At 38.9% G+C, this 24,348-nt stretch overlaps 1 protein-coding gene across 2 annotated transcripts; it reads left to right on the forward strand.

The window, feature by feature from the left end:
* The first annotated feature begins 11,556 nt into the window (after nucleotides 1-11,556).
* RWDD3 (RWD domain containing 3) lies at nucleotides 11,557-24,021 on the forward strand. 2 transcript variants are annotated; one of them, XM_063105582.1, is made up of 4 exons: nucleotides 11,557-11,673; nucleotides 21,040-21,527; nucleotides 23,363-23,478; nucleotides 23,577-24,021. In XM_063105582.1, the coding sequence occupies exons 1-4, from the start codon at nucleotides 11,589-11,591 to the stop codon at nucleotides 23,689-23,691; spliced, it is 804 nt and encodes a 267-aa protein (XP_062961652.1). In that variant the 5' UTR covers nucleotides 11,557-11,588; the 3' UTR covers nucleotides 23,692-24,021. The 2 variants fall into 2 exon arrangements, with proteins under 2 accessions (XP_062961652.1, XP_062961653.1); XM_063105583.1 differs by lacking the exon at nucleotides 23,577-24,021 and having other exon boundaries at nucleotides 21,040-21,480; nucleotides 23,363-23,439.
* Nucleotides 24,022-24,348: the final 327 nt, after the last annotated feature.

Genomic DNA, 24,348 nt, shown 5'->3' on the forward strand with positions numbered 1-24,348 from the left:
GTTGAGAGCAGTGAAGAAGAGCTTGGCAAAAATAATATTAAAAGTGTCTTATCCACATATTTCTTTTTCTAGTCATTAACATTTCCACAGGCCAAGAAGTCATTTAATGGAAACTACTCATAACTGAATGATTTGAATAACACGAAGCTGAAGTATTGGATCAACATTTTTATTTGTCACTTTTCATTTTCTGCTTTCTGAATAGGTAGCACTGTGTAAAAATTTAGAGAGTTTCTTGGCCTTATAATTAGCACAGGGAATGGAAAAGAAACCCCAGAATAAAGCAAGATGGTTGCACTGGGCTGCCATCTAGGTTCTACCACTTATTAGTTGTGTAACCTAGGACAGATCTCAACCTCTGCAAGCCTCAATTTTCTAATTCAACTTTCATAAACTGAGGAAAATAATAACACCTATGTAACAGAAATTTGAGGACTAAATGAGATAATATACTTCTAAATGTACAAGTATTTATAAACTCTGAAGTTGCACTAGTTGCTGAGGCTACTTACTAGTTCCTGTGGCTGACACTCAGCCAGGGCACACTGCTGCAGCCAGTGTGATGCTTATGCCTCATGTTCTTAGATTGGTCACAACCCAAACTGCGTTAGCTGTTAAATATTCTGTTTTAAAAAAAATTTTTTTTAGGTCATTATTTTGGGAGAAAAAAGCAATCATATATTCTATTTTGGTATTAAAAATTGAAATCAATTAGTCCATCAAAAACAAAACAAAACAAGAACATTTCAACCTTCTTCTCATTGCCTAACTTAGGAGATTTGACTTCAACTGCAAGGATGTATGCTGTTATTCTGGGGTAAGAATGGAAGCTCAATATACCATTTTAGAATTTGGTGATCTTCTTTTTTCCAGTCACAAATCTTGTAGGATGAAAACTATCATGAAATAGTTCCTGGAGATAAGGTTTATAATATCAATTTATTCTTTTATTTTATCTACAGGTATTTTATAGTTTTTGTTGTTGTTGTTGTTCTTACTACTGGACAAAACTGTCTTATTTTCATTTAATTTTGTTAGGCATATCACTCGATAATGTTGAGCTGAATTTTATTAAGAAAAAATACATATCTTCAAAGAAACTGGGTGTGGAATGGGCTGTGAAATCCATTGGATTTATTCACACACAGTAACCCATGCAATGTCTGGATGACTTTAATCTGTGCAGGAGCCACGAATTTTAAATCGAGAAAGGTTCTTAGAAATCATCTTGTAATTTGTATCTTTTTACAGTGGAGGAAACTGAGTTCCGTCAAAGTTAAGCAACTTGTGCTAAAACATGGAACTGCTCAGAGGAAAACCAAGCTGGCTCGTGGTCCTGTGTTCTTTGAGCTTATCTCACTGCTTCTTACCCAGTGCTGATTAGGCCATAGTTTAATCCTAAAGAGAAGCAGGCGCTTCCAGGGTCTCTGACTGTAACTGCAACAGCCAGCTTCATTCATTGCACAGCTTAAAGAAGTGAGCCGGCAGGGCTCCAATTTGGCTGTTAGAGGTGTTAGAAATAATATTTTATTATTACTAGTAAAACGTACGTATGTATTAAAGTTGTAAATGATTACAGTAGTATGCTTTTGGTTGCAAATGATAAAATCCCAAATAGAAATAGCTAAGGCAAAAAAAGAGGATGATTTAATGTTGGGATTCTAAGGTATCTTACATAATTGCAGGAAGAACTGCACCACCAAATTAAGGATAAAGGTGGCTTTGAGAACAACCTGAACAGGAACTGAATGCTGCTGAGATTCTCGTTTCTCTCTCTCTCTCAGCACCTTCTTTAAGCTTTCACTTTGAACTACGGAGGGTATTGGGGGCAGTGTGTGGGGAGGAAGTTACTGTACAAAAATCAAGACCTTCGGGGGTCAGTCAAAACTAGGTTCAAATTCAGCTTTGCGAATTTACCTTGGACATGTTATTTCATGGCTCAGAAGGGATAAAAGTTCAGTAATAACTCTCAGGGTTTTTTGGGAGAATTGCATGCAATAACATGTATAAAGCACTTAGCACAACAGTTGGCCTATAGTAGGTATTCAATAAATTGTATTACTATTATACATTCAAGATATTATTTGATTACAGGTCTTTCCTCCCTACTCTTCTATCACTCCCATGGCTGAAAAGCCAACATACAAAAAGCTGACTGACAAAGATTAGCTTTCATGGAATCTAAGATGCCATCAGTTGTGAGATGGACCATTATTTTATATACCATACAAAAGAAAATACGTTGCCAATTATACTATGGCTCACAGATGAGTTGAAATTTTAATTTTATACTTCTTGAAAGAGCTCTTTTAGACTTACTTAGATGTACATCGCCAAATATCACTATTGTGCATACGTAGAATGAAAGATATAAGCAAAATACCTGGCTGAAGCGTTCTTAAAACTCATTTACATTCTGCATCTGTGAACAACATTTCAACTCAGAGGTTTTGGTGTCTCTGTTTTTGTACAATATTATCCTTTGTTTCACTGATAGTATTGGTGAGACTATGTTTCTTCAAATAAAAGAAAAAAAAAAAAGCTGCACTAACACCTTCAAGACTTTTTTCCAAGTTGTTATTAACCATTCTGCCATTCTGTGAGTTTTGCTGCTGGTGCTCACTAGATCTCACTAGAGATCATCAAGAAAAAAACCACCAAATTAATGCATGTGCAAACATGCCAGTTACATCATGTGTACTGCGTGGCTAGGGGCCAATGTAAGTTGACATCAATGGTCTGAAGCTCCTCAGTTTCAGAGATATTAAAATGTGTGCATCTAAGAATTGATGTGCAAGTGGTACTAGACTGCCCACTTCACTACAGGTCCCTCACTTTGCCCAAAACAAACAAACAAACAAACAAATATACATCATATAAATATTTGAAATAGTGAGTTTGTTTATTAAAAAATAAAAAAATATATATTAAAAAAATAGTGAGTTTGTGCATTAAAAATTATTTGAACAACCACTTTTTAGTGTATATAAAACGAGGTGTACTTGCATCGATCACTTTTTTTTTTTTTTTTTGATATCAACAGACAAATGGTATGGTGAGCTTTCAGGCTAAAAACAACTTGCCATTATGAAGGAATGGTTTTCTTCAGTTCTATTAGCATCCCGCTCACGGAGACAAGTTGGTGCCATTTGAAGACACTTGAAACCTGCAGCTTTTTCTTGCCAAGATTTGTTGTTAGGACATGAAAATCAAGCAGCAGGCTTCAAGATTTTTTTAAAAGAATAATTTTTCTTTAACTTTCAAGCCGAGGGCATACTCCGTATACATTTGGGGAGGAAAAAAAGGAATCTTATAAAAGTATTATGAATTTACTAACTTGTCTTTTATCCCCCAACACTTTTTTAAAAAATTGATGTAGATTATACATAAGATAAAATGCACAGATCTTAAAGGTACCATTAAATGGCTTAAACTCATATAACTACCACCCCAATCAAGAAACAGAATAATGCTATCACAACAAAAAGCTCCCTTGGGCCTCTCTCCAGTGAATCCCCTGCCCCTTCAACGTAATCTGGTCTTTTAGTTTAAGCCACAGTCAATAACATATTGAGGCCTCAGAAAAAGAAGAGAGGAAAAAAAAAAAAAAGAAAAAAGAAAAAGAAAAAGAAACTTCTTAAGTGACCATGAGTTATATAGTAGAAAATCTAAGAGCCTCAACTTCTTAATTTTAATCACTACGGTTACATTGTTATATATCACTAGCCTATCCTCAAGTGACTTAGTTCTTTTTAAAAAATGATTAATATTAACCTGTATAGTAACAAAATATAATACCCTAGTCACATATTTGGGTGGAAGTATGATATATTTGTAGCCAGCATGGATCAGGTATCATGTGGTTTACCACTTCAGTTTGAAACATAAACTCTGTATACGAGGGTACTTCTAAAAGTTCATGGAAATATTTGTATTATCTTTCAATTCTATTTTTCCATGAATTTTTTGAAGTACCCTCATAGATTTACCTACCATGTAACTTGCAGATTTAGCCCAGTAATGTCAAAACTATATTGTATATTAGTTATAATAATTACTTTAAAATTCATTTTTTTCTTTATACATAATGTAATTAAGTGTAGTGGCAATTGTGAACAACTATTAATTCAAATGTGAAAAGCTACTGTATGTGTAATATACTTTCCCCCTTTTATCTCCCACATGAAACCATAGGGCTTTGTTAGGAGTAATTCACTGTTTCTTTTGCCCTTTTGTACTTTCTTCGTTACTCCAGATATAAATCAAGTAAAGAAGTGGGTAGCAATCTGCTTGCTTAACATTGATGTGTGTCAACTTGCTCAAGAGATAATGAAATCTGGTAGGAATCAGAGTAGAGGTAATAGGAAAAGTGAACTATAACCTATTTACCTACACACTATAACCATGCATTTATTCATTCTTGATTCATTCTACAAATATTGAATGCCTTTTATATGCCAGGCATTGCACTAAGAGTTGAAGATACAACCAAAGATAGAATAGAAATACTCCCTCATCTCATGAAAGTCATATTGTGCTGGGGCCAGAGACAGACCAGCAAATACAGCACAGTCTGACAAGTGAGTAAATATGGTAAGTGATGGGGAAATTGTAGGAGGAGTCCTCAACTCAGACTTGGAAGGAGGTGTGGGGTTTAGATTTGAAGAGTGAGTAAGAGTTCGCCAGGCAAAGAAGTGGGAACGTATCTTAGGAAAAAGGAGAAGGCAGTAAGGATGTAGTAAGTGGTAGTATGATCCCGATAGCAGAAACCTTGCCTGTGCTTCATCAAGATATATAATGTTCATTTTGAAACTAATGAAGCTATCATTAAAGATTCCTGGCTAATTGGTGTTTCAAAGGGCAATGAGAATCACAAAAATATGGCAGGATTTTATCTGAAACAGCAGTAGACAAAGTATTCTAGCCTAAGCTTTTATTCTTAGTTTTTATATCACTGAGGCAGAGAGAGAGAGACAGAGAGAGACAAAGACCGAGTGGTATCACCAGGTGATAATAGTGCCACAAGGTAGATTTTTTTTTCTATTTTCTCAACAATTTTTCTTCTCACTAAAAATAGAATAAAATAAAAAAATGAAAAATAACAAGGAAATACAGAAACACTTCCACAAAAGGACTATTGTTTTGATTCAGATTATGTTAGAAAGACCAGCAAAAACAGTGTTGCTTTAATACATCACTATCACTGTGAAATTCCTGAGATGTAGGCAGGCAATTTCATAGACTTCCATGATTTCAACAGGCTGCAGGTTACCAAACCTGTGATCTTTTAAGGTCTGTATCCTCCACTCCACTACAACTTCTAAGAGATCCATGTTGCAAACCACAGTTTCCCTGGGACCCGGTATAATACTTGGCATATAGCAAGGTGCTCAGTAAATGCTTCTTGAAGAATGAATGGAAAGACCTATCTTTCCAGACACCTTCCCTTAGGTTTTCTTCCTCTTCCCCTTACCCTGTGATGGGGAACCTCTATCACAACTTCCTAACCAGGCCTCCTGGGCTTCTCCCATGGCCTTCCACTCACCTGGTAGGACCCTTATCTCCCCATCCCAGGAAAGTTTGGTGCCCCTCCTGGATTAGATTCCCAGCTTCTGGAGGGCAGTGACTGTATCTCATTCACTCACAGAATGCCTGAAACATCTTAAAGTAACTAGCATATAGTAGTGTTTGACAATATTTGATAACTCTGTTAAATAAGTGATTTTATCAAGAATTCATAAACTTTGCAATGAGTTTATTTGTATCAAAAATATTTATTGAATTCCTAATTTGCCTGGCACTGTTTTCAATGTGGAGGATACAAATGTAAATAAGAATGATAAGGCTCTGGTCTTATGAAAGTTTAAACTCTATAGGAGATAGACAATAAGTATGTCTGACTCCATTTTTGACATTTGGCCACTGACAGTGTTCAAGTCCCACCCCTCCCTCTCTCTCCTTCTGCCCCACCTCTGGGAAAGCAGGTAAGAAAGCCTGGGCACTCCTTTCTTGTGCTGGCAGGGGTGTTCAGGCCGTGGAAACCCCAGTGGTGTGCAGAAGATCTCACCCCAGCTCCACCCACTAACAAAAACGAATATCAAAATCATTAGCCCCTCCCTTCATTCAAGCCATTTGAATTGCCCTGCTCTTCCCAGAAAGCCTCAGCATGTGAGTTACGAACCTTTTCAAATCCTCTTGGTGCATGTGTCATCACTCTGGACATCTGAACTGATTTGGTGGTGGTGGTAGAGGGATTGATCCTGTAGGGAGTGGGTCTCTGTTGGGTATCTCTGTGGAGTGGGTCTCTGTGGAGTGTCTTGTCCATCTGGGCTGTCATAACAAAATATCTTAGACTGAGTAACTGATGAACAACAGAAATGTATTTTTCACAGTTCTCAAGGCCATGAAGTCCAAGAGCAAGGCACTGGTGGTATCTGGTGAGGGCCAGTTCCTCATAGACGGTGACTTCTTGCTGTGTCCTCACATGGTGGAAGGGGCAAACAAGCTCCCGCTGGCCTCTTTTATAAGGGCACTAATCCTATTCATGAGGGCTCCACCCTCATGACTTAGCCATCTCCCAAAGGCCCCACTTCCCAACACCATTACACTGGGGATCAGGTTTCAACATGTGAATTTTAGGGAGACACAAACATTCAGACCATAGCATGGGCAACCACAAGATATGAACAAACAAGGTGACTAAGTAATAGTAAATGTTACGAGAAAAACAAAACAGGACAATGAGAGTAAGGGGTGGTGGGGGTTAAGGGATGGGGAAGGGCTGAACCCTACAGAATTATGTGACTACTTAATCTCTTGACAAAAACTCAACTTGATGTGGCAGGGACTGCCAGCTGTCTCCCAATGGTGTTTCTCCTTTCTCCATAATAAGAAAAATAAAATTTTATTTCTTCCTCTATTTTAAGCTGGATACATGGCCTCCCAGATTACAAACACTTTCTGGCCCTCCTTTTAACTGGGAGCAGGCATGGGACTGAATTCTAGCCAATGAGATCAGACTGGATCCAATTCTTCCAGTTGGATATAGATTTGGTGGTTGAAACTCCAGAAGCCACCCTGGTCCATGTGGGAATCAAAGCTGTGCAGAGCAGATCACAAAATACAGGAGCTTGGATCCTGACACTACCTACCTCCGCACACTGAAGTCTTAACGTTTTGTGCTTTTCTCATCTGAACTAATTCTGAATCATACATCTGTTAAACATATCATTTTAGAACCTGTTATCTCCTGTCTCTTAATATCTTTCACCACTCTATTTGCACTACTTAGCCCTGGTTTTCTTCTTTTCCCTTTATTTCTGTCCTTTTTTTACCTTAATTAAGCATTATGCAAAACTCAAATGTCTTTATGTGTTATATACTGAATACATTTAAAAAATTAACTTTTATTACAGAAAATATAAAATACACAAAGTAGAGAGAATAAAATACCGAATCCTTATGTACCCATCACTCAGCCTATCCATTATTAACCCATGGTCAACTCCAGCCCCTCCATGCCCCCACCCTCTTACCCCTCCTACCTTATTTTGAATCAAACCCCAGACCTCATATTCTTATTCAATAAAATTTCAAATCTCTTTATTGTTTAAGAAGTAGTTGAATCAATCTTCTTCTAGATATTGAGCCAAATTCCTAACTCGTGGTTTCCTTAGCTTCATAAAAATCATCCTTTTAAAAACATTTTCTGAAGCATTTATCTTCCTATTTCCCCTCCCTTTCTCCTTTCCTCCTCCTCCTCCTTCCTCTTTTTCTCTCCTCTTTCCCTTTCTACCTTCTTCCCTCCCTCCACTATTTTTTTTTTTTTTCAAAATCTGGGTCTGACTTTTCCCAATCATAGCTGTGGTTCCTTGATATACATCTCTCTTTCCATGTTCAACCACTGAGAATCTATTTTGCTAAAATAGCAAAGTTTACTCATTTATAGTCCCTGTATAAATTTGGAGAAAAGCATTTTTAAAAATTCACAATCCTCACTTCCACCTCAGATGATAAAAACTAGCTAAACTAGTGATACTCAGTGGGAGAACATAATAAATAAAAAGCATCCATTTACAGTAGTAACCAAAATTAAGTAGTGAGTATTATTTTAACTAGACAAACTCTAAAACTGTAATGAAACCGAGGACTTGTTTTTCATAACATTGATAAGGCATTGAACTTTTATCTCAGTGGACCTCTGGACCTCGGCCACCGTGGATGGTTTCCCACAAAGCAAGCTGGAGCTATTTTGATACACTTATGCATATGAATCAGGCATAGGCAGAGTGCAGTCAATATTTTGGAGGGAATACAGATTACCAGAACATGGTAGAGGCAGATCCTTCCACAAAACAGTATGATCACAGAGTCAGTGCCAAATACTTATAGATTTCATTTGCTTCTACTTGTTATCATGGTGAAAAATAAATTTGAGATTTGTACTCTGTAACAGAATGAAACAATTATGACCAATGAACATCACTGACTTTGGATACTTTTGGAAACCTACCTTGTTCTTGAACATTACAAAATTATTTGTCTGGGGGAAATTGTGAAAGATACACACTATTCCCACTGCATTGCTCTCACCTACTTCATGACATTGACTTTACACTGATGAGGAAGTGTGGTAATTCCAGTGGCCTGGGTTTGCAGAAAGAACTTGTAACTGTTGCATATTGTGTTTACCTTCTAGAGGGAAGAGTGAACTCGTTGAAAGCAAGACTTGTTCCTCTCATCTCAATATCCCAACACCCACCTTGCCAGCCAGGCCAACCGTGAGTGAGTGCGGGAGAACATTTTACGAAATAAATAAATATAGAAACCCTTTAGACAGAACCAGTAGTGCAGCTTCTTGGAGTTTAGGTTTATTTAGGAAGCTGGCATTTAATGCTTCTTTTGTTCTTTACTCTTTGTGGTTCTTGAAAGCATGTTTACTTTTCTGATAGTATTGATATGATAATTTTCTTTACCAAACCCCACTCCAGTATTACGATTCTCAGCGTTTTTGACATACTAACACATAACTTCTCCTAACACTTTTAAAATTGTGTGTTTTCATTTCTATGCCCAAGTGGGTTTTGACTAAAAATTTCAGACTTAGAGCTGAGTCTACATATTACTCATGAGAAACTGAGTAGAATTGTTTTCCTCAAAATGTTAAAAGAACTATCCCCTGGGTTAATGGTTTTAACTGTAGGTGAGACGTCTTAAACTTTCCCCCCTTACAGTTTTGGGGAAGCAACTATTTAGAAAAATTGCAAGTAAAAATAATATTATTCTAGGAAATCACACACTGGTGTGTGTGGGTGGAGTGGGGGTTGGGGGAAAGGAGGAAGACAGAGAGAGAGACAGGTAATGCTCTAAGTATAGACATTCACTCCACATTTAAATATTTAAAATTTTCAGTAGCCTGTGATACAAGAAAACTTATTACATTAAGGTAGACTTTAGAGATTTGACATGGAGATGATATTTTCAGTGTGAGAAATATCAAGCTGACATTATGCTGTGTCTGTGATGATTACTCCCAAATGTCAGAGTGCAAAAACTTATTCATAGGACTTCAGTGCCTTAGGATAGTGTCAATTTAATAGACATTCACACTGGCTTCTTTTGTATTTAAACATTCTAAATGAAGTATGAAAAGCAGAGTAAGAAATCAGTGGAGAAAGGAGGAACAAAAAAGAAATCTATTGACACGAAAATTTAAAATAATAGATTGATACACTCTTACATCAATTTTTACAGACCCCTTGCTAATGGCAGGCTTCAGTGACTGCCTCCTAATACTTCTGACAGCTGTAATCTTGCTATTCATTCACTCATATGACATATTGAATTTGGAAAATTAAAATTAGGACAAGTACTACTTGATTATTTTGCAGATTATCTTAACTAGATAAATCAAATAACTAAATTAATATTCTCCTACCATTTTTAGTAGTAACATTGGACTTCAAACTAAAATAACTTAGTGATGTTTTAAATTAAAAATTAATTTTTTCACCAATCTCTTTAGCAGTTAATTATGAACCTATTGAACTGCTCGAACTGCTATTATTTTGGAAATAACTAAAAGGAGTTTATTTATATTTTTTTTACTTTTTAAACATATTGGCCACACCAGAGATAATTATTAGTTTAAATAAAGCTTTGTTTTTCCATTTATGTGTGCAGCAGGGCTCCTGATTACTCGGGGTCAATGAAATTCCATGGTATCCTTTGAAAAGCATTTTCCCTGCAGTCCATCTTGTTAGCTTTCCTTTCTGTTCTGGGAAGCCAGTATCTTTTCAAATTCTTTTTTTAGCAAACAGTGGGAATGATGATGATGGTGATATGGATTCAGAGTCTTAAAATCAACCAAATTTGTTCTGACTTCTGTAGGTCAATGACAGGAGTCACTGTGTAGCCACCTAAACTCCCAGATTTATCTCACGAAATGTTGTTTCTGATACAAACAGAAGTCGTGGGACCTCCCTGAGCAAAACCAGCTGCTTTTGGGGTTGCCAAATTTAAAATTGTTACTTGAAAAAAGAAAAGGACAAGCCAAACACGCTGAGAGACAGAACTGCTACAGAGGAGCACTGTCATCTTGAATCAAAGCCGAAACAGAATAGGTTGCTAATTCTGTTACCCTATTGATATTGCTCAATTTTTAAATATAGGTACTGGAGACAAGGGTGATCATTTCATCAGTAAATTTCGAGAGTCACAATGGTAATACACACATTGTTTTGTATGCATTGAGTATCACGAAATAACAAACATTGAAAAGCTAGCGTTTGCTAGTCTTTACACTCTTGTATCGGACCCCCGACACCAACGAGCCCCACTGGCCATTTTCAGCATGGCTGTCCCTTGTGAAGGCGGGAGACTGACGCGGAATCCAGGACTCTGCTCCCGGGGATCTTGGCGCACAGCTCCCCCAAGGCCCAGGGCCAGCCCAGCAACGTCGTTAGAAGGCCAGGGCTGGCAGGTCCTACCCACGCCTTTTGCACCCGTGAGGGGGAAGAGGTCCCAGAATCCGGAAAAGATCAGCATGCTGAACGTTGTTATTAACCCCAGCCTTTTCCAGGTTTCCCCAGACTGCCTGGGTCACCAAGAGCTCCACCAAGGACGAGAATTTCGTTTGTTTTAATTGCGGTATCTCCAACACTTAGTTCACTCCAGAACCGGACAAGGGCTCCCCTCGTCTTCTGGTCCCTACTCGTTTTCCAAATTCCTTTCTCCCGGTCCATCCCCACCCCAGTTGCCCAAGGCCGAGTCTGGGCTTGGATGGTGTGTTCAAAACCTGAGGCTAAAGGGAGAGGATTTCGATCTTTACTGCTCCCTCAGCTCAGGAAAGCCGCAGGCGAGCTGGGCGGCCGTCTCAGGCAGAGACCCAGGCGCCGGGGCTTAGGCTTTTGAGAACCATCCCAAAGCAAGGCGCGGAGCCTCCGGAATCCCCGGCCCCGCCCCCGGCCCGCCTCCCGCCCCGCTGCGCAGGCGCGGGGCGCCCCCCGGTGGCCTCTGGGCCGTACTGCTCCCGGCTGGTGAAGGCGGCGGCGGAAGGGGAGGTGCTGAACCAGCCGGCCCGCACCGCCATGGCCGAGCCCGTGCGGGAGGAGCTCTCGGCCCTGGCGGCGATTTTCTGCGGGCCCCACGAGTGGGAGGTGCTGAGCTGCTCAGGTGACTACCCCCGCGCGGGAGGGACGCGGCGCCCTCTCCTCCCCACGACGGAGCCTGGGCACCCGGCCCGGCCCCACAGTTGGGGATCGGGTTAGTTCAATGATGGAGGGACGCGCAGCGGGGACTGGAGTTGTGCCGGAGCAGGCGGGAGTGTGAGGCGACCCCCTAAAACGTGCACAGAGTGGTGCGGCCCGCAGGAGGCCTCTGCCCCTACCACCCCCCGCACCCTCCACTCCCCTGGGGCCCCTTCGCCCCCCGATTTCCCCGCGCGCCTGTCCTGGCCATCTCCTTGTCCTTCAGATGTCACCTTCAAAGGGGGCCTACGCAGACACCCCCGCTGAAGTCTAGCTTCCCACATTGTTCTTGATGAGCCCTGTGCAGGAAGCCGGTGAGAGCACACACCACAGCTTTACCTACACGTCTTCAGTCGTACGAGGACTGTTCTGTAATCACAAAACTCCAGGCACCTAAAACAGTGCCAGGCACGTTCTGGGTAGTCAGTTAATGTTTGTCGAATGAAAGTTTGAATTGGCCCAGCGTGCAGCGCCAACCGTATCTGCGTTATGTTTCTAAGTTGATGGCTGTTCTCATAGTTTTTCTAGTTCGCTGAAAGCTGGTTGTCAATAACAGGCTCTTGGTTGCATGAATCATTCCCCTCACGTTTATCGGATCCCTGCCCTCAGCAAACATCGACAGGTTTTCAGAGGTACCAGCCCTGTCCTCTAGGAGCTTACAGTCTAGAAAGGTTCTTTTGACTATTTTTTGATGATAGCTGAGGCTTACTAGTCCCCGTCTGTGGCTTCTATTAAGTAAAAAACAAAACTGCCTCTCATGAGAAAGTGGAGTGCTGCATATAATTCTCAATTTTCAAATACATCATGTACTTTTTTTTTTTTTTTTAGCTTGGGATTTATCCTTCTAGTGTTTTATAGTAGCTACTAAGAAAATTGTCTTCCTGACCGTAAATTGGTTACCCTTTAAGAAGGTAGTCTAAAATGTGCTGGATGTTGTAAGAAAGCCATCTGTGATTTTAGAGTTTCAAGGTCTCCATGTGTTGTGTTATTCACTTACAGAGCAGCAGTGGCTCCTTTTCGCTGATTGCTTCTTGCATTCACCAGTCTACACACACTCCTTGAGCACTGTTACCTTCCAGGCAGTGTGAACCTATTAATGCAATGGATTACTTTTTAGTACCCAGCCTGTCTTGTATCTTTGAAACAATTGCTTAAAGTCCCTATGAAGGGATTTACTTCATAAACACTTTATTTATGAAGTAAATTTGTTTTTGTTTATTTACTTCATAAACACTTTAGTGTTTTCTTGTCACCTCTCTTCTCATTGGATAGCATTACTCTTTGTGGTCTGTATCTCCATTGCTGATGATTGCTTCTGCCTGAGGCAGCTATTTGAAGAGATCATCAGTTTTCCAAAATTCCTTTATTATGGCTCAGTTGGGAATATACTGGAAAAATGAATCTGTGATTTCCCATCACACCTTAAGGAAGATAGTGTGGTAGTGGTCTGGGTCATGAGTACATGGTTGAGCATAAAACACTGCTGACGGGTCAGAGAATGTCCAAAAAAAGTAAGCGTAGAAAGAAAGAGAGCAGTTTCTTAATATTGAGAACACTGTGGAGCCTTTATCTGCTGTTAAATTGAGCGTGACTTTCAAGCCATGCCTCCTAATTAATTTAATTCTGTGTTCTGGCACCAATAAGTAATTGAATTATAAAATAATTCAGTGTAACAATTTAGGACATTTTGTTGCTTACAGTTTCATTGGAGAGTAGAAGAATTCAGTGATTGAAATAGGGATGTTTGATGTTCGCAACTGGGAATTAAGGGAAGGCAAAGACTTCTTTAACAGACCACAATCAACATGCACCAGGCTGCTGGCTTCCACTTATTATCACTGTCAGTTCAGGTTGGAGGACGTAAGCTTGATATCAGAACACTCCGAACACCATCAGTTCCTTCCTGGCCTCTCCCAAATAAGCTTCTCCCTGTTACCACTGGAATCAAGAGAGTGTTGCAGAGGGATTGCACTTCTGGTAACGAGATAGCCTGGGAAGGCTCAGGCTGCTAACCCAAGGGTTTCCTATAATAACATAAGATGAAGAGGCTGAATAATTGGATTCAGTTTAGCTGGTTTAATTTTTGCTGAGAATTTCAGGGGAGTTATCTGCATTTTGGCCTTTTTACCATGGTTGTAGTAAGTTTGCAGTAAGAGGCATAGGTGAAACTATCTCTTAGGGGTACAAATTATGTAAGCCTCCACACTCCTGTCTATGAGGGAGGGCTGCAGGTAGACCAAATCAGGGATATTCTGTTCCTCTCTATGCAGTGTAGTCAGTCCAGGTGCCAGGTTTAATGGGGTCACCCACCATGTACCCGATATTTTAAATGCATCTTATTTGATGAGGGGTACTCTTGGATTTATTTTACAGAAGAGACAACTGATGTTCATACTGGTTAAATAACCACCAGGCTCCAGAGTGTAGGGACCTCTGTACTGCATCATACTCCTTAATAGAGATAGGGCTGCTGCATTTGGAAAACAGTTCTTGGGGAGCAAGGAGACACCCAGAAAGACAGCATTAATGAGCTCCCACAGAAAAAACACAAACATGACCCACCTTATGCTCAGAACAGTTCTGAAGTTGAGTGTGTATATGTGCCTGTGTGTGCACATCCATGAGAGGTGAGATTGGTTTTGTTACATATCTTCATTTTCCTGATGGGGAAGTTGAGGGTCACAGATTATATTGCTATAGTCAATCCTCATTATATGCAGGAGTTGCATTTCTGGAAATCATCTCACAGATCAAAAAGTTGTAACATAGGAGGTGTATAAAACCCATTATCATGTAATATTTTGCACAGTAGCTTCAGAGTGAATTTTGGTGTTAATTATTAAGGCTGATATTCTGATTGGATTGGGCCCTCTTACAAAATGAATCATGATTGTCACACACTGACCCTCCTCTAAATCTGCTCAGCTCTGTTTTCTGCTGATTGTCAGTACTGAGCTCACCTCTGTAAAACCAATTCAGCCTTGAACCTTGCTTTTAAAGGATGGGATTGTCACTTCTAGTGTCATTTACTTTTAGTTTTCTTTTCTTCTGTAACCATATTTTACACATGTAAAAGTCGAGCTCAAGCATAAAACAAGCACTTGTGTATGCACAGTTGTGGTGAGCTACCTGAGAAGGAAAGTCATTCCTGTCACATGATGTATAAGAGGGTGCTGGAGGCTTCTTAGTGGTTTTCTGCACAAAGTCTTACTTTGAGGATATATAAAAATTGCAAAAAGAAAAAAAAAAAACGAAGAGCAAGTGTAGGGAAAGTCAGCCATATAATATATGTAAATGGTTTCTTAAGGGGCTCTAAATGAAGAACCAATTCTCTTAAATTTTGTTTACCTTTTCCAGTGTCTTCTGTCATTGGACTGCATTTATTGAGTTTCTATTATGTGTTGTAGTCTGTGAAGCAGAGTGAAACCTTTAACAATGGCATTAGTGTGGAATTTGGGGTTCAATTCAGTTTTTCTAGTTTGAATTTCCATTGCCTGGAATGTGGTTAGGAGCATAATTTCTTTCATGTGTTTGTAAGGAAGGGTAAAACTTGAAACCTATTTCAGTTTTTGTTTTAGTTATGAAATCAATACAGTTATTATAATGCAGAGAGACTTGTAAAGTACAACTAGCAAATATGTATATGAACTTCAACCAGAGGGCAAGACCTACATCTTTTGGTAGCATCTTTAGATAGATGCAAATAGCCTTGGAACTTAAAAAATTTTAGTTTTCTGGGCAGGAATAAGTTTTCTAGGGCATAGGTGTTTATTGAGAATGGTGAATTTGTGAGTTAAGCTTAATACCTGGATTTTTGGGGGACCAGGGAGGATCAGAGATTAGCATTAGATTTAAAGCTTAATTATTTTTGTTAATCACTCTGTTTCTAAGCTGTTAATAACCTTAAAGCAGATAGGAACAACTTTGTTTTCTTTTTTATTAGAAAAAAAGAAAAAGAAAATCAGGCTTACAGTGCATGTGTTGCATGAAAAAAATTCTGAGACAAAAGGAGCCAGTTTAATTGCTTGTACAAACTAAGGCAGATGAGAAATGGAAGGGTAAGATATGTACTTCTAGAGTTTTAGGGAGAAAATGAGTTTTTAAAAGAATGTGTGATTTTATTACCACACTAAATAGCAGAATGGGATATGTTATTGGACTTTTCATTTTCTTACAGAGATAGCATCATTTTGTGTAATTTTAGTTTCAGCCACAGTGTGTGGGGGCAGGGAAAGGGAATTCACCAAGACCAATTAGGAAGAATGTTAATCCTTTCCAAGTCTTAAAGGAACTAAAGCGGTTTTTCTTCTGAACATATAACTAATAGTTTCACGATTTTTTAAGATGAAAGTCGGGGTTTTCCCCCATTGCTGTTCTGTTTGCTGACTAGGACCAGAAAATAACTGAGAGAAAAAACCGAAAATTGGTAAGGATTTGCATGGCTGGCTCAATAGCCTTTCAAGACTGTTTCCCTGGACTGTTTCTGTCATTTCCCTGTGCTGGGGAATAGCAGGTGGATATTATATGGCAGAGGTTGGAGAACACTGTGGGTTTCAGAGTTTTGATCAGAAAGGATTTTTGACTCAGGGGAAAAGCTTGCTGTGGAGGCACAGATAGAGTATTAGTTTCCTGAGGCTGCTGTAACAAATGTGTGGTGGCTTAAAAACAATACATATTTATTCTTTTGCAGTTCCAGAGGTCAGAAACCCAAAATCAGTTTCACTGGGTTGAAATCAGGCTGTCAGCAAGGCTGTGCTCCCTCCAGAGGCTCTAGGGGAATCCATTTCCTTGAATTTTCCAGCTTTTGCAGTTGTATTCCATGACTCGTGGTCCCTTCCTTCATCTTCAAAGCCTACAGAGTAGCATCTTGCTTCAGTGGATACATTGCCTTCTTTTTTGGTAAAATCTCCCTTTGCTTTCCACTTATAAAGACATTTGTGATCACATTATCCACCTGGATAAACCAAGATAATTGCCTCATCAGAAGATTCTTAGTTTAATCATGTCTGCCATGTAAGGGAACATATTCACAGGTTCTGGGGAGTAGGACATACACATCTTTAGGTCCACTATTTAGCTTACCTGAGATACCAAGGGCTTCTGCACCTGTGAGATCTATGATTACAAACTACTAGCATAATTCTGAGAACTATGTAACTGTAAAATTTATGTTTTTTGTAATCCTTTTAATTGTTGTTTAAAAATAAAATTGAGGTATTTCAGTGGTGGAGAACATGTTAATTTGGTTCAACTACAATAATTCTGGGTGTGAAAAAGTTTTACTTATTTTATACCATAAAATAAGTTTAAAGTACCGTGGAAGTCATAAGCAGGTTCTAGAGAGTTACCACGGAGATTGACAAAATTCCAGTAGGCAGAAAATCAGATCAGGGGCCTTCATGGAGGTTAGGATAGCAGGAGCAAGGCCCAGAGATGGGAAACCAGAGGCTGTTTAGGACATAGTGCAAAAGGGGTTAGTTGAAGTAGGAAGTGAGGAGAGAGGAGCTGGAGTGGTAGGCTGTCCCTAAGAATTGTTTGACATCCTTGGGAGAGGGGCAGAGGATAATTTTGGGTGAAGGAGAAGCAGCTGGCAAGGAGACCACTATTGCAGAGAAAGGCCTGAATTAGGAGGGTGGTACTGTGAATGGAAAGGAGAGAAGTTCTGGAGAACTTGTGGTGGGAGTGTGGCAATTCAATGTTAAGTATGAAGCAAGGAGGGAAAAAGTCAAAAGTGGCTCTAAGATTTCAAGCCTGGATAACTGGAACAAGAAAGTTGTTCATGGAATTATGCTTTTCAGAATGCCTATTGGGTTTAGGAAAAAAAGACAAAGCAGTGAAGGAATGAGAAGAGATATAGGAAGAGATGTGGTGTCTGGGAGGTAAGGGAAGAGAGGATTTAGAGGAGGAGATTGGTTCAACAGATTCAGATGCTGTAGAAGGATAGGATAGGATAAAGGACATTGAATGTGACTGTGTCAGGGGTCCCCAAACCACCCTCAGACTCAGTGACTTGCTAGAAGGACTTACAGGACTCAGAAAAGGTGTTACACTCAATGTTGCAGTTTATTACAGCAAAAGGATACAGATTAAAATCAGCAAAGAGAAAAGGTACATGGAGTGAAGTCCTGGGGAAACCAGGAACAAACTTCCAGGTGTCCTCTTCCAGTGGAGTCACATAGACATGCTTAATTCTCTTATCATTAATGAGTGACAGCATATGAGAAGTGTTGCCAAGCAGGAAAGCCCAATTGAGCCTTGGTGTCCAGAGTTTTTATTGGGGCTCAGTCACATAGGCATGCAGCACTTGTGCGACTGACTAGCTACTCCCACTCCAGCCTTTAGATCAGTAAGATACACCATAAGTCACATTGTTGCATAAACCATTTAATCAAACTGGCACTGTGTGGTCCAAAGCTTTAAGTTTACATAAGGCTCTCTTACCAGGCAGAATACTACAAGAGCTCAGACCTCATCTCTTAGCCAGCCATGGGCCAGTTCTGAAGACAGGCTTTTTGTGGGAATGTGCAGGGTTTGAACAACCTAGGTCTGCTGAGTTAGCTCTTTCCTGCACAGTGGCAATTAAGAGGTCATTGGTAATGTTTGAGAAAGGAGCTTCAGAGAGAAATGATGTTAGAAGCCACAGTACAAGTAGTTATGGAGAGACTGGTTATGGGAACATAGTTGCAGGTGGTGAGAATTATATAATGCTACTTCAAAAAGTTTGTGGAGAAATAGGATTAAAAGATAATGTGCATTTTTCTACGAACTTTTTGAAGGGCCCTCATATTTTAAGAGGACTGAGAATGAAGGGACAGAGAAAGAGACTGTAGCTTAAGGGCATTGGTAGCGTTGGATTTTTTTTTTTTTTTTTGGAAGCAAGGAGAAGATAAATATTTTGTAAGTGGAAGAGAAGGAAACATTAGAGGGAGGGATAGAAAATGCAAGCACAGAGTACTGATAATGACTGGAACAAAGTCTTAGAAATGTGACGGTTTCCTGTGGAAGGGAGAAAGGCATGTATTCACTGTCAAGTGGCCAAGCAGTTCCTGAGTAGCAGCAACAGCTGCAGCGGCGGGGTCACTAGCACACTTCCATAGATTCACCTGGGAAGGAGACAGTGAGCCCAAATGGATTTAGACAGGTTGTTGCTCACTGTGCAGTAGGCAGCAGGCGCTTCATTGGTTCTCTATGTCCCCCAAGTCCAGGGCGCGATGTGCGGGTGGGCCCAGGTGGATACTGCACATACACTTGATCTTTGTCACAGCTGAGGAACACTGAGTTTAGGGACCCTCCGATCTTATAAGAGGGCTGCTAGTGATCCTGCTCAACCTTTGTCCTGAAGGAATATGTTATCTTTGTTATACTGGTTGGGAAACAAATCTTCCCTCTGTCCTGGAGAGAGAAACTCTCTAGTTTCCAAGGCTGCCTGTTACGCAGATGTCCTTGAGCAAAGTTATCAATGCCCTTTGCTTAGAAGACATTCAGAAATGCCAGACCCCTGGAGAATTGTCTCCCAACACATATTTATAGTTATATAAATTATATGTATATATACATATAATTATAAGTAAGTAAATTTTTAGGTGTAAAAGAGAAGTCGAGAAACATCACTTTGGATATGTGCACCCTTTCATGTTTTGAAACGTTGGATCAAGTCAATATGGCAGGGTCTGTGTCTTACCCTTGTTTTCCCTCAGAGACTAGTACAGAGCCTTGGGCTTAGTAATGCTCAGTGAATGTTCATTGAATGATGAATGAAGATCTTTAAAAGTTATACCTCCTCCTTTGAGAGAGAATATGGACTTGCTACATGATCACTGGAATATTTATTCACCCTAATGGTCCTATGTTGTCTGCGGGTCTATTTGTAACACCCGTTTCACATAGTGAAATGTATTGATCTAAGTAACATTTAGCAGCGTACTTTAACTATAAAACATCTTTTAAAAAGGGTAAGTAACTAGATGGAACAAAGAAGTGTTTTGAGAAACATAATGGATTTTAGAGGAATGTACCAAGTTAGGTTTGGAAAATTTTCTTTATACATTACACATTTTACTTACATAGTACAAATTTAAGTGATATGATTTTAAGATCTTTATAATGGTTATTGCCTGTGTTTCCGGGTGGGGTCCTAAAATAGTAGTTTCTTGCAGCTGGTACTGAAAAATCTGTTAAAGGAAAACTGTGTAACAGATGTGCTTGGTCCTGTATGAATCAATGTCTATAACAATGGCTTTTATATACACGGAATCAGAGGCCAGGAAGCAATTTTAATGTTCTTTTAGGTTCTTTAAAATGGAGATATATGCAGGTTTCAGTTGTTGAGGCTGTTGGACAGTAATCCAAGTATGAAAATGAGAAAGATTTGACTTCTCTTGTGAAGACAAATAAAACAAGGGCACGTGTAGAAAGAAGTAGGGGTCGAGAGAGGCAAGTTAGCTCAAAGAGATTCATTTGCACCCCATTCTGTTCTACTCTGCTCTTCTGATATGTGTGCTCTGCACCCTGCGGAATGAATCAGCCTTACGTTTTATCAACTTTTCGAAAAATGGGGTGAAGTGGTGTGGAACACATCAGAGTGGGGAAGCCGAGCAAATCTGAAAGAGAGCAGAATATTTCATCTCATATCCCATGCGTGCTTTCCCCCTCCCTCTTAGGAGCCAGAAGAGGCTGAATTGATGTCCACTCAATTTTAGTTCATCTTGCTACCTTCATATTACACTGACACTAAAATACTTGAAGTTAGAAAAGAGCAGGTCCAGGCAGTTACTGTGTCACACACAGTCTTCAGTTTCTCTGCAGCCCCACAACCACACTTCCAGCACACATTCCAGTGTTTGCTTTGACTTGGACTCACCACAAAATTGACCTTCAGTGGATTTAGTTTATTACTTTTCAATTAATTACTGATTTTACATACACATGGTACTGTTTCTTTGAAGGTTCATAAGAGTTTATTAGGGGTTCCCAGAATTATCAACTGAGTCTAGCTAGAAAAAAATTGTATGGTGAAAAACCTTTCTGGTAACTTAATAAAAACGGGGTGATGGCATCTGTAAATGCCAATTAAGTCCTGGGTGCTGGTGTGTGTGAATACATGAATATATGTGTATGGTTGAAGAAAATAATCTATAAATCTCGGATTTGTTAGTGTTATGTGTTTCTTCATAAAATAACTCAGTTTTCCCATGAAAAATCAATTGATATTTGAAGCAAAAATTTTAACTTGTTAGTATTCCATTTAAATTGAATTATGTCCAGCTAATAATTGTTTTTGGATGCCTTCCAGAGACAGATGGGACTGTGTTCAGAATTCACACAAAAGCCGAAGGACCGATGGATGTGGATATACCCTTAGAACTGGTGTTCCATTTACCGATCAATTACCCTTTGTGTCTACCTGCTATCTCGGTTAACTCTGAACACCTGACCAGGGCCCAGTGTGTGACTGTGAAAGAGAAGTTACTTGAGCAAGCAGAGAACCTTTTGTCGGAACCCATGGTTCATGAGCTGGTTCTCTGGATTCAGCAGAATCTCAGGCATATCCTCAGCCAACCGGAAACTGGAAGTGGCAGTGACAAGTGTACTTTCTCAGCAAGCACGACTGTGGATGATGGATTGTGGATAACCCTTTTGCATTTAGATCACATGAGAGCAAAGACTAAATATGTCAAAACCGTGGAGAAGTGGGTTTCAGATTTAAGGCTGACAGGAAGACTAATGTTCATGGGTAAAATAATACTGATTTTGCTACAAGGAGACAGAAACAACATCAAGGTGCCAAAAAGTTAAATGTTGAATATGAATCTGGCTATTTTCTGCTTAAAATGGTGTATCTTTAAGTGTGTTTTGTAACAATGGGATAATCATTAAGATGTTTCTGCTTTCACTATTACCATGTTAATGGATCTTCATTTTCTTTTTTGAGAATGTCTACCTCCTAATTACAACTACAAACTTGCAAACCTTGAAGAATAAGTATAAGATGATATTTTAAAAAATCGTGCCACTTAATGAAAGTGACAGGTTATAAAAAAAATCTCCATGGCACATGAGTGTTTGTATCTGTAATTGGCTGTGAGCCTCAACTTTATAAATGTGCACTAAAAATTAGTGCTTATTAATATTTCTTTTATAGTTTAGGCACAGCAAGGTGTATATTTGAAGGTAGTCTGCCAAATTTATAACTTTCTGGCAGTTAAAGATAAGTTCTGACATTTTAATTTGGTATCTATAAAACCTAGAAGGAGGAGCTTGTCCCTTATAACCGAAATTTAGTGTTAGTAGAAGTAGAATCGTTAGGGCTGTCAGCTTGTCACCTCCTGCCTAACTTTTGCTTTCCACCTGACTTGTCTCAGCAGCTGCTTTCAAAATCATCATCTTCAGATTTTCCAAGTTCTTATTCTAAACTCACTTAACCTGTTTTATGTGGGATCAGACAGGGAACACTGCTTATTATATTTTAAATCTTACAAGAGCTACAAATCATTTAATAAGTTTTATCCTCTCAGATAAGTTGGGTCAGGAATAATTACAGTTGAATTCATTTAAAACAGATTAGCATGACCAACCTATAATCTTAAAGATTTGTAGAATAACGAACTAGTTTTTTTTTTCATAATGGGCTCTTACCACAAAACTACTTTGGCATTTGGTCAACCAGATTCGTGCTGGGTGATAGTATATATAGATACAACAATAATTCAAATTTAGTATAATATCCTAGATTGCAGCCCACCCAAGGAACCATGTATTTTAAGGTGATTTTTAGTATATCTATAAAATTTGATCCTTTTGGGTAAAATACTGACTGACAAAAATGAATACAAATTAATTTCCTTGCTCAAATTTACCTGAAAGGCTCAGGTTTTTCTTAAGCCAGCTCAGGCATATCAGGCTAAATGTAGCTGTTTTGCAGATGCTACTTAGTTTGAATCATCAATTAACAAATATTTGTTCATATGACTAGAACTCTGCTAATGTAGAGAAATGGTACTTTTCTAAGAGTTCTTTTTTTTCCTAGCTGTCTCTGAAATGTCATTTAATGTAAATTTCTCTGTTAAATTTTTTATAAGATAGTATGCTGGGACTGAGAATGTACAGGTACATGCATATTAAGAGTTGCCATCAATTTGGATGGTGAGTGCTGTGTGCTTGATAACTTCATTTAGATGCTGAGTTGGTAAATAATAACAATTGCTTGTGCTCCTAAGTGTGACATAACAATATGTGCCAGGTACTCCTCTAAGTGCTTTGCATGTATTATCTCATTCAGTCATCACAATTCCCCAGGAAATAGGTCCTGTTATGAGTCCCATTTTATGGAGGAGGTAACTGAAGCACCGAGGATTTAGCACAGAGTCAGAGTTAGTAGGCAGACCAGTCCAGACTTATACTTGAGTAGTTTGATTACATCATTCTTTACTCCTGCATTCACTAGTACATTATTCTGCCAAGTATGTAAAAACATGGTGTAACTCTCTTACTGCTTGATTCAGAAAGACACTACTCTTTTAGCCTGAAAATAAGCCTGCAGGTTTATGGCTCCTTTGAAACTAGGAATTTGAGACTCAGAGTAAGATATGTATTTAACGTACTGATTTATCATTTAGGAGTACCTGGTTCTTCAGAAAACCTCCAAAGTAGATGTGGACTCAAGTGGAAAGAAATGCAAAGAGAAAATGATTAGTGTACTGTTTGAAACAAAAGTACAGATGGAACACAAAAGGTATAATTTAGTATTATTGCAGATGGAAAAGCAACTGAATCGATAATTATACTCTGACAAATCTAGGCATATTCATGAGTTTCTCTTGTATAATGCAGGTTTCTGGCATTTGAAGTCAAAGAGTATGCAGCGTTGGATGAGTTACAAAAGGAATTTGAAACTGCAGGACTTAAGAAGCTTTTCTACGGATTTGTACTTGGGCTGGTAAAATGAAATGGAAGACAGGAATCTTTTAGTAAAACAGTAGTGGTTTTTTTTGTTTTTGTTTTTGCACTGGATTTTGGGAGTGGCTAATTGAAATAGGCATATATAAGGGAGCAATTTTGAAGTTTCTCTGAAGCAGAATGATAGATATCATCCTAACTTCAGGAACAAAAACCAGTTCTGTTTTATGAAATATTAAAAATCAAAACACCCTGTATATGTAATGTTTGCCAGGAAAGGCTAGGTTCAATAGATGGAACATTATTTGAAAGATAAATAAAAAAGATGATGGTAAATGAGCCTTTGTATACAGAGAATTTGTTTGGAACTATGCAATTTTCTGGCTGATTTTCTTGTAATTAAATGATTTTTTAAAAGAGATGTGTTTTCATGTTTACTTTTTTCCATGTTTATATTTTTAGCATTTGATCACAATTTTTCCCCATTCATCTTATTATGCCTGATGTTTTAAGTTGAATGTTAAGAAAAATATGACTGATTTCTTTGTGGAAATGCATAAATTAGTTTAAGTACACATCAAACAAGTTCTATAGAACCTGATTTATAATTGCTTTCTTTGGAGTTCCACAATAGCACGGTACTTGCTAGCTATAGGACTAGAGATATGATTTAAATAAAAATTCTTATTTGAAAAATTTACCTACT

The sequence above is a fragment of the Cynocephalus volans genome, chromosome 8 (genome assembly GCF_027409185.1).
Source record: "Cynocephalus volans isolate mCynVol1 chromosome 8, mCynVol1.pri, whole genome shotgun sequence".
In the NCBI taxonomy this organism is placed as follows: Eukaryota; Metazoa; Chordata; class Mammalia; order Dermoptera; family Cynocephalidae; genus Cynocephalus; species Cynocephalus volans.